General features: G+C 44.4%; 1 protein-coding gene across 1 annotated transcript in view; it reads right to left on the bottom strand.

Annotated features, from left to right (window-relative positions):
* Positions 1 to 1110: 1110 nt before the first annotated feature.
* nwd1 (NACHT and WD repeat domain containing 1) overlaps positions 1111 to 8771 on the bottom strand; it is a 12037-nt gene continuing 4376 nt past the window's right edge. The window contains 18 exon segments of the mRNA XM_035653516.1: positions 1111 to 1215; positions 1217 to 1356; positions 1897 to 1963; positions 2102 to 2200; positions 2203 to 2304; positions 2306 to 2371; positions 2373 to 2453; positions 2455 to 2607; positions 2609 to 2672; positions 3941 to 3953; positions 4527 to 4800; positions 5222 to 5370; positions 6163 to 6253; positions 6343 to 6606; positions 6942 to 7147; positions 7225 to 7347; positions 7445 to 7642; positions 7997 to 8161. Coding sequence (XP_035509409.1) covers positions 1111 to 1215; positions 1217 to 1356; positions 1897 to 1963; positions 2102 to 2200; positions 2203 to 2304; positions 2306 to 2371; positions 2373 to 2453; positions 2455 to 2607; positions 2609 to 2672; positions 3941 to 3953; positions 4527 to 4800; positions 5222 to 5370; positions 6163 to 6253; positions 6343 to 6606; positions 6942 to 7147; positions 7225 to 7347; positions 7445 to 7642; positions 7997 to 8161 — 2360 coding nt within the window.

Raw genomic sequence — 8771 nt, 5'->3', positions numbered from 1 at the left:
TTCAAAAATACAGGGAAAACTGTTAAGGTGTGATGTATTATTGATCAAAATCAGGGTTTTATGACAAAAAGGCAAAAACATAAAAATGTAAAGAAAATTAAAACTTTATATCTGTGGTTAGGCTCTGAAGTTGTTGAAAAGATTTGATCGGTGAAAGTGAAAAAAAAATATTATATATGACATTTATAAATTTTATGATGACCATTTTGCGGACCTAAGGTTAAAAAGTATCTTCATTATAAAGGGGTTGCCTCAAGGTTAATGTCTCTCTTATAATCAGTGCTGTGTGAATCAGTTGTGTGAGCCAGAGACGTGAACGGTGTAGCTAGTATGTGACTCTTCCTGCTGCCCTGTGACTGATTTCTGTATATATTAGTTAATGTTATGCTAACTCTTAGTTTTAAAGTAAAGATCAAGGCAATATAAAAAATAATTATAATGATTAATACTCACCTGCTGCATCAGGCGGACGGTCAGTTAGTGTCCATCGCTCAGAGTAGGTTTGCAAGTTGTGGTTTCAGTCCCCGGTCCCTACCACATGTCAAGTGCCTTGAGCAAAACTGAACCTCGAGTAGTTTCTCTTTGATGGGCTTCTACCGGTGAATGTAAAAAGCACTTTGGATGGGGTTGAAACGGTGCAATAACAGCTCCTTTACCAAATCATTTCAATGCAGTTCTTCTTATAAAACACGTTTATTATAAATGTGTTTCGCTGTTTGGGATATAATTTATATATATATTTAACTTCTGTAAGCACTTGCATTTGAAAAGCGAAGAAGTGTTTATTTGGGTAGAAAATATGACACATTTAACACATTTCATATATAAATAGGATAGAAGGATGATTAATATTTGCAATGTTTAATTTCTGTTAGTTAACATTAAACTACTTCATAATTTATTCAAAATTAAAATTGAACGTCACAAATTAATTTTAACAATGAAAATATATTTTCATTAATTTGCTTTTGAAAACCTAGAGGCCCTTTTTGTGGAATCTGGACCACCATTTCGGCCTCGGTGTCCTAAAATAATGATACAACGTGGAGGAGGGTTTTCCTGAGCATGCCCATGAGGTTCACCCCCCCCTTTTAACTGCGGCCGGTTGAACTAGTCCTGGAGGTCGGACAGGGAGTCTCTGCTGGTTGCCCCGTTCTTGTCCCTGGAGACAACCCTGTACTGGGCTTGACGTGCCCTCAGAGATTGTAGTACCGGAGCTGATGTGGTCCGCGGCAGCGAACACCTCCCTTTGATGACGGAGCCCCTGCCTGCGACAACGCCACGAAGCCGCTTTCCTGAAGCTCCACATCTTGACGTACGGGGGATGTACGACGTACCGAACGTACAGCAGGTTTCCTGACGGGAAGAAAGAAGAAACACAAACAAGCTAATGTTCAGACAACTAACAATTCCACTCAGCTAACAAAAACGTTAGTCAGCCATCTGCAACCATCACAATTCACCACGTTAGCAACCAAACTAACATTATCAATCAGATCCGCTCTCCATCATTCAAAAAATCACCGGCACGAATGAATTCTTGGGATACGCCTGGTTCGCTGAAAGCGCTTCATCTCTCGGACTGCGTTTGAAGAGCCTTCGAAAGGGACAGCCTTGGCGCGTCCGCTGTGACGCAATCGGTTCTTCAAATGCAGCCTTCGAAGATCGGGCGCCTGAATTGGGACAACAGCTCTTAGCCTAACCCTAACCCTTAACCCTAACCCTAACCCTAGTATTTAGCCTAACCTAACCCCTAAATCCATCCACAAGCTTTTAGCAGGTAATGTCAAGCTCTGACTTTGACTTTGTGTGGACTCGTCGTTTGTAGACGTTAGCGGACTCCATTATAAGCTAACGAAATCAGTCCACAGGCACACGTAACAGAAATCGTCTCACTGTAGCGACGTCCCCAGACTGTTTGACGGTTCTGTCCTGGGAATCCTGCTGAAGACGAACTGTCGCCCTGGTCAGAGAAAGCAGACAGAGAGGACGCCCTCGAAAAAGAAAAACCCTGAAAGTAAACTCTCATTACCCTCGATTACAAACCCATCAGATTACATTATATAAATGTTTAACACGCTCGCTGAATTGTAGCTCCGACCTTGTAACTCCATGGTGTTGGTCCAGGTACCAGCGGGTTCAGGCCCACAGCCCTCTGAACAGCGTCCTCGGACGCCACCAGAGCGTGGTTCCCCCAGAAACTTTACTGGCCCTCACACAGGTCACTCTGCTGCGAGAACTCCAGATCGGAGCTCTGCCGCTGCTGAATTGTATGAGCTTCACCCGCCGCAGGCTCGTCCCGCTACAGCAGCCTCCGGTCGGACAGGCAGCCGCCCATGGAGGACAGCGGGGCGTGGAGGAGGGACAGGTGGGAAACCCTCCAGGCGCCCCTCCACCGTGGTGAAGCTGCTCTCTTGGGGTGATCCTCAAATCAGACTCACAGAGTCCTCATAGCGCCACCGCCATGTTGCTTCTCCTGGGGGCTGACGGCCAGCAGAGCACCTTGGACGGAGGCTCTCCGGAGGGGGGCATGCAGAGCGTCTCCTCAGGCGACGGCCAGCGGCTAGATGAGGACGGGGCGGTGGTCAGACCGCACAGCAACAACGCTTCTGTGGCTGACTATCTCCAGACAGCAAACCTCCGCCAAGACGCAAACGCTGCGACCAGAGAGCCTGCCAGGGACCCGGGAAGACGGTTCACACACTCTATCTCCCCCTGGTGCTGACTGCAGTAATAGAGCTCTCTCTCCTCTCTCTCTCCCCTGGGCTGACTTAAAGACTCCTCTCTCTCTCTCTCTCCCCTGTGGTGGGCTGATGCAGTTATAGACTCTCTCCTCGTCTCTCTCCCCCCTGGTGGCTGACGCAGTATACGACTCTCGTCTCGTCTCTCCCCCTGGTGGCTGATTGCAGTATAGACTCTCTCTCTCTCTCTCTCTCCCCCTGGTGCTGACTGCAGTATAGACTCCTCTCTCTCTCTCTCCCCCTGGTGGCTGACTGCCAGTATAGACGTCCTCTCTCTCTCTCCCCCTGGGGCTGACTGCAGTATAGACTCCTCTCCTCTCTCCCCCTGGCTGATTGCAGTATGGAACTCTCCTCTCTCTATCTCCCCTGGTGGTCGACTGCCATATAGATCTGCTCTCCTCTATCTCCCGCCATGGGGCTGACTGCAGTAAGACTCTCTCTCTCTCTATCTCCCCCTTGGTGGCTGACTGCAGTATAGACTCTCTCTCTCTATCTCCCCCGGTGGCTGATTGCCAGTATTAAGACCTCTCTCTATCCCCCTGGTGGCCTGACTGCAGTATAGACTCTCTCTCTATCTCCCCCTGGTGGCTGACGCATAATCACTCTTCTCTCTCTATCTCCCCCTGGTGCTGATGCCATATAGACTCTCCCTCTCTCTCTCTCCCCTGGTGGCTGCACTGCAAGTATAGACTCTTCTCTCTCTATCTCCCCCTTGGTGGCTGACTGCAGTATAGCACTCTCTCCTCTCTCTCTCTCTCCCCTGGGCCTGACTGCCAGTATAGGACTCTCTCTCTCTCTCTCTCCTCTTCCCCCTGCGTTGGCTGACTGCCAGTATAGACTCTCTCTATCTCTATCCCCTGGTGGCTGACTGCAGTATAGTACTCTCTCTTCTCTCCTATCTCCCCCTTGGTGGTCTGGACTGCAGTATAGACTTCTCTCTCTCTCTCTCATCTCCCCGGTCGGCTGACTTGCAGTATAGACTCTCTCTCTCCCTCTTCCCTCTCTCCCCCTGGTGGCTGACTTGCAGTATAGACCTCTTAGCTCCCCCTGGCTGCTGACTGCATATTAGAACTTTCCTTTAGCTCCCACTGGAGCTTTATTAGTTATTTGAAGATATAAAAAAGGCAGTGGCTGTATCCAGGATATCTTCACTTCAATTTTGTCTGTGAATTACTTTTAGTTTGGACGAACATAATTACCAAACTAAGCAAGCTAGAGGTGGTAACTTAAGAACTTAATTGAAAACATGTTTATTGTCGTTGCTGTAACTTTGTTTATGATTTCATGAACTGTCCCCTCAGGTTTTATTTTGCTCTTTAAATCAAGCTACCAATAAAAAGGTAGGTAAAAGCAGGGTCCCTATTAGAAGCAGGTCTCCTTTACTAGCCTGGTGGCTCCACATTTTAAAAATAAATTCTAAGCTGCTGTAAATTCTCCACAATTCAATCCTTTAGTTTATTTTGAATATTTATTCTGATTTAAATAAAGAATTTATTTCTCATCTTTGTTGAGCAAGATATTTGTACAAAAGGAATTAAAGGCCTGTTCCAAATAAAGGCATTCAGTGGTTGAAGCAAATAAAAGATATTAATTAATTACAGTACACTGGTAGACTAAGAATAAAAATACTGGTCCTCTTTTTTTGGAGATATTTGTTGAAAAAAGTTTGGCTATTGCTGCATACATTTACAAAAAAGAGATTTATTTTAAAATGCTTAAAACCAACCGTGGAGTAAACTGCTTTAACTTGAATACTTGTTTCATTAAAGTTTAAAAAGCTCTGACCTGTGTGGTTGTTCCAGCTGATGACTTCTTTCTGGCTCTGCTGTCGGACGAAGAACACCTGATCTGCGTCTCTAGAGACAGTGACGTGGGCGCAGCCTGCAGGGATGTGGGTGGTGGGTTTGTGGTGGGTGTCGTACTTCAGACTCCACAGGTGGACGCAGGTCGCCGCCGTCGAGGCTGAAACCACGAAGTCATTATACAAAGCAACTGATGTGACGGGAGCGTCCGAACCACACAGAGTGTCTAACAACGCTCCCGTGGTCACCGACCAGATCTGAGAAAGAAAATTCACACAGAATAACAAACACATAAATACTGTGAAGGTTCAACTCACATATATTTTCCAGCTGCAAGTTGTATGAAGCCTGTTCTACCCTTCAATATTCATAAAAAATAAAGAGCCAAAAAAAAACAATCTCCAGTGGTTAAACTGGTGTATGTGGTTTGCCTGCAGCTGCTTCACAGTAAAATAATTCCAGGCTGAAAGCCAGAAAGAAGCAAACACAAACTGTGGGGCCTTACTGTGAAGCATCTGGAGGGCTTTTATTGTGAACCTGCTGGACAGACTCTCTGTGCCATTTTTGATATTTTTAAATAACCAGAAAGCAGAATCAGATGAGGTTTTATCAATCTGTGTCTGACCAGCGCTCACTCTACCGTCTACGTCTACTGTATCTTGGTGTTTCGTCTGTTACTCGTATGAGTTGGTCAGCAGCTCCGGAGGCGAGCAGCCTGCAGTCTGACGAGACGCAGGCAGACAAAACGCTGTCGTCATGTTGGAGGTCGAGGAATCTGTCCACAGAGTCTCTGTCGATGTTAAAGAGGGTCAGAGTCCGATCGCTGCCTGCAGAGGTCAGAACACTCAATAAACCAGCGTCAACATCAGAGACAGCAGCAGTGTTGATCCTGTTGTTTTCTGAAAAAATGCTGATTATAAGAGATTATGAACATTAATATATCAGCTAACATTATATTCCTAATAAAGAACACAGATCACATGGTGTCTCTCTCCCTCTGCCTGGGTGTTGTATCGCAGCCTCTCTGTGGTTTGATTTTCCATACCGGTTCTGCTCCGACAAAACTGCTGTTTTATCATCTACGTCGGCTGAATTAAGGATTTTTATTTTCCACCGAAACCAGAGTTGCTGATTGTTGGAGACACTAACAGAGATGTTTTAATCACTTTTATTCTGTTTCTGTCCACTTTAATGAAGTTATGTCGTTGTCAGACACTGAGAATAACAATCTGAGTTTGTCAGTGGCAGAAACAACTTTTAGTGGACACACACACAGTTCTGGTCTGAGATGCTGAAACTCTGGTGCAACGTCTAGTGGAATCGTCTAAAACTTTGAATGGTGAAAGCTGAGATGTCAAAACACAAAATAAAATCTTGTTTTAAAATACTTTTTTGAAATCCTCATTAACACCAATGAATGAATGAGTATATGTGCAGTGGACTTTGTACAGGAAGCCTACGGGACGAGCCAATGGTGCTACAAGATCTGTGACTGTTTGTCACTGTAAACACAACTTAAAGTAATGTTGCACAACAGCCTGAGACGGTGAAATAACTAAAATCAGAAAATGAAAAAGAGAAATCACTACAGAAGGATGGGAGTTAAATCAGAGTCGTACCTGCTATCAGGATTTTTTCCTCTTCAGTCACTGAAAGCAAAGAAGGAACCAGTGGAAACTCAGCGGCTGTCTGTCGCCCCGTCCTGGAAACCTGCAGACAGTAGAGAGGCACTAAATCTTTACTTAAGTACTTGAGTAAATGCACTCAGTTACTGGATGTCCGATATGTGAGAGACTTACCTGATAGAGGAATCCTTCGTTAGAAACCACAAACACTTTTCCGTGTTTTGGTAACGTCACAGAGTTCCCCAGAGTCAGACCTCTCTGTGCGTTCTCCAGCTGAGTCTCCACAGTTTGAGTCGCGCTAACAGGATGAGATATTCTGACCACACCACAATCTGTCAGAGAAAATACAGAGTCCTCCAGAACTCCCAGAACCACCGACCCTTCGTCAGCACTGCTGCTACCGAGGAGCTCCACGCTGTCCAGCTTCCACACCTTCACCTGGAACAACAGCGAGTCCTGATCTGAACACAAACCTGTTCACTGAAGTCAAATGTTAACCCTCTGATTATCTAGATTATATCTTACTGAAGTCACAGTCTTCGTGTTGGTTATAATGTGAAAAAACATGATAATACTTTTCATGTTATAATGTGAATCTGATCTTATGATGTTGCGCAGGCACTGAGAGCTTGTGCGTATGTATTCCTGCTGGTTGGTGAATAAACTGCTAAAGACAAAGTGTTTATTACACAACAGAGTTAGACTCACTGCACCGACAGCAGAAGCATTAGCAGCGATAACAGTGCTAAAGGTAGCTTTAGTATTTGTAGTACCTGTGTACCGCTGTAGACGAAGAGCAGCTGGCTCGGTTCAGACAGGTGGAGGTGAACTGACGAAGGGGCGGAGTCAACAGGCACTGCCTCCTGGATGCAGAGAAGCTGTTGGCCGTTTGTGAGGCTCCACCTCCTCAGAGAGCCGTCAGCAGCCAATGAGAGACAGTGGGCGGAGCTTTCAATCACTTTGACAGACAGAACAGCTCCTAGAAAACACAGATACACAGGAAATTATTATTAATAATACTGAATCATTAATATCCCTGAATCAGCGCAGACTGACCTGTGTGTCCCAACAGTGAGTGTATGAGCTGCTGGTCAGCGAGGCTCCAGACCGCCACCACGCCGTCATCTGAACCCGCAACCAGAAGCTCCGCCTCCACACTGATGTCCTGACAGAGGACACCTGGAGACACAGCCACAGGTAAATAATGGACAAATAGGAGGTACTGGTACTTCATTTCTACGTTGAAAATGTCATTTTGCTTCTTTTAGTTTCTGACCTCCCTGCAGTCCAGTCAGTGTGTGTTGCAGCGCCCCCCCTGGCTGCCGCAGGAAACTGCACTTAGGAACCAGGATCGGCTCCGGACACGTCAGTAACCACTCCTCACATTGGCTGCACAGCCGGCCAATCACAGCGGGGAAAGGCGTGGCCAAGGAGCAGAGTCTGGCCAACAGCTCGGTGTAAAACAGAGACATATCTGGAACCAGGAGAAATCAATTATTACATTTGTCTAAAAAAAAAAGAAGGAAACATTCACTTGCATTTACAGGTGGAACCTTTTTTTTTTTTTTACAAAAATTTAAAAAGACAGAATGTTAAAGTTTAAATATTTTAAACTCTTTTACCTGTTTGAACAAATGGAAAAATGTAAGTTACAAAAATGATCTAGGAAAAATATATGAACAAATATATAATAAAAACAATTGCCTTGCTTCCAAACATTTTACATTAACTTCTTATTTGACATAATTTTGGTTTTAAAAGCAAAACTCTGAGGGGCACCTTTTATTCTTGGAAACAAAATATGTAATGTTGACACAGAATAACTGACCCATGTGACCGTCCAGGAAATCCACACTGGGTTTCATCAGGACCAGAGCGTCTCTAACCAGCCTGGTCTCAGTGCAGTCCATGTACTGGGAGCACTGGTCCAGGTCCTGGATCACACTGGACAGCCCACACACCCGACTCTTACAGTAGAGCCACTCAGCACTGCCTAAAAAACACAAAAGAGAACATCTGACGTCAAATCCATCAATCAATGAATTTAAATTGTAAAATTATATTAAAATGATCAATTATTAATTAATTTGATAGCTGATAAATCACAAGCATTTATGTCCTTGAAAGAGCCTGACTTAAAGCAATAATAAACATTATAATAATCAAGACCTTGAAGTTTGGTTGGATTTACTGAGCAATAAAAAGGTGATTAAAGGTAATGAAATGTAGCCTGAGAGGGTTTTATTAAAATTAGTTTTAATTTTTAAGGTTTTTTATGTGGAAGAAATTTGTGTGCAAATAGTGGTGGGGGGGGGTTTGTCGGCATATGACTGTTTTCCAACATAAAAACTTTTGATAGCTTTTTATGCACCAATTTTGGTGAAGATAAGATGAAATATGTGACAAAAGAAACAGAAAATCAAATCCAAAATGTATCTGTATATATCACACTGACGCCTGCCCTGTATCTACAACATTGACATCTGCCCTGTTTCTACCACACTGATGGCTGCCCTGTATCTACAGCATTCAGCTATACCTTGTATCTGTCCTGACCTTTATAACATACTGTTATTGTCAAATCTTTATTAACTGTCTTTGAA

This window comes from Morone saxatilis, unplaced genomic scaffold (assembly GCF_004916995.1).
Source record: "Morone saxatilis isolate NCDOM2014 unplaced genomic scaffold, NCSU_SB_2.0 Contig12, whole genome shotgun sequence".
NCBI lineage: Eukaryota > Metazoa > Chordata > Actinopteri > Moronidae > Morone > Morone saxatilis.
This window is presented reverse-complemented; position numbering and strand designations above follow the sequence as displayed.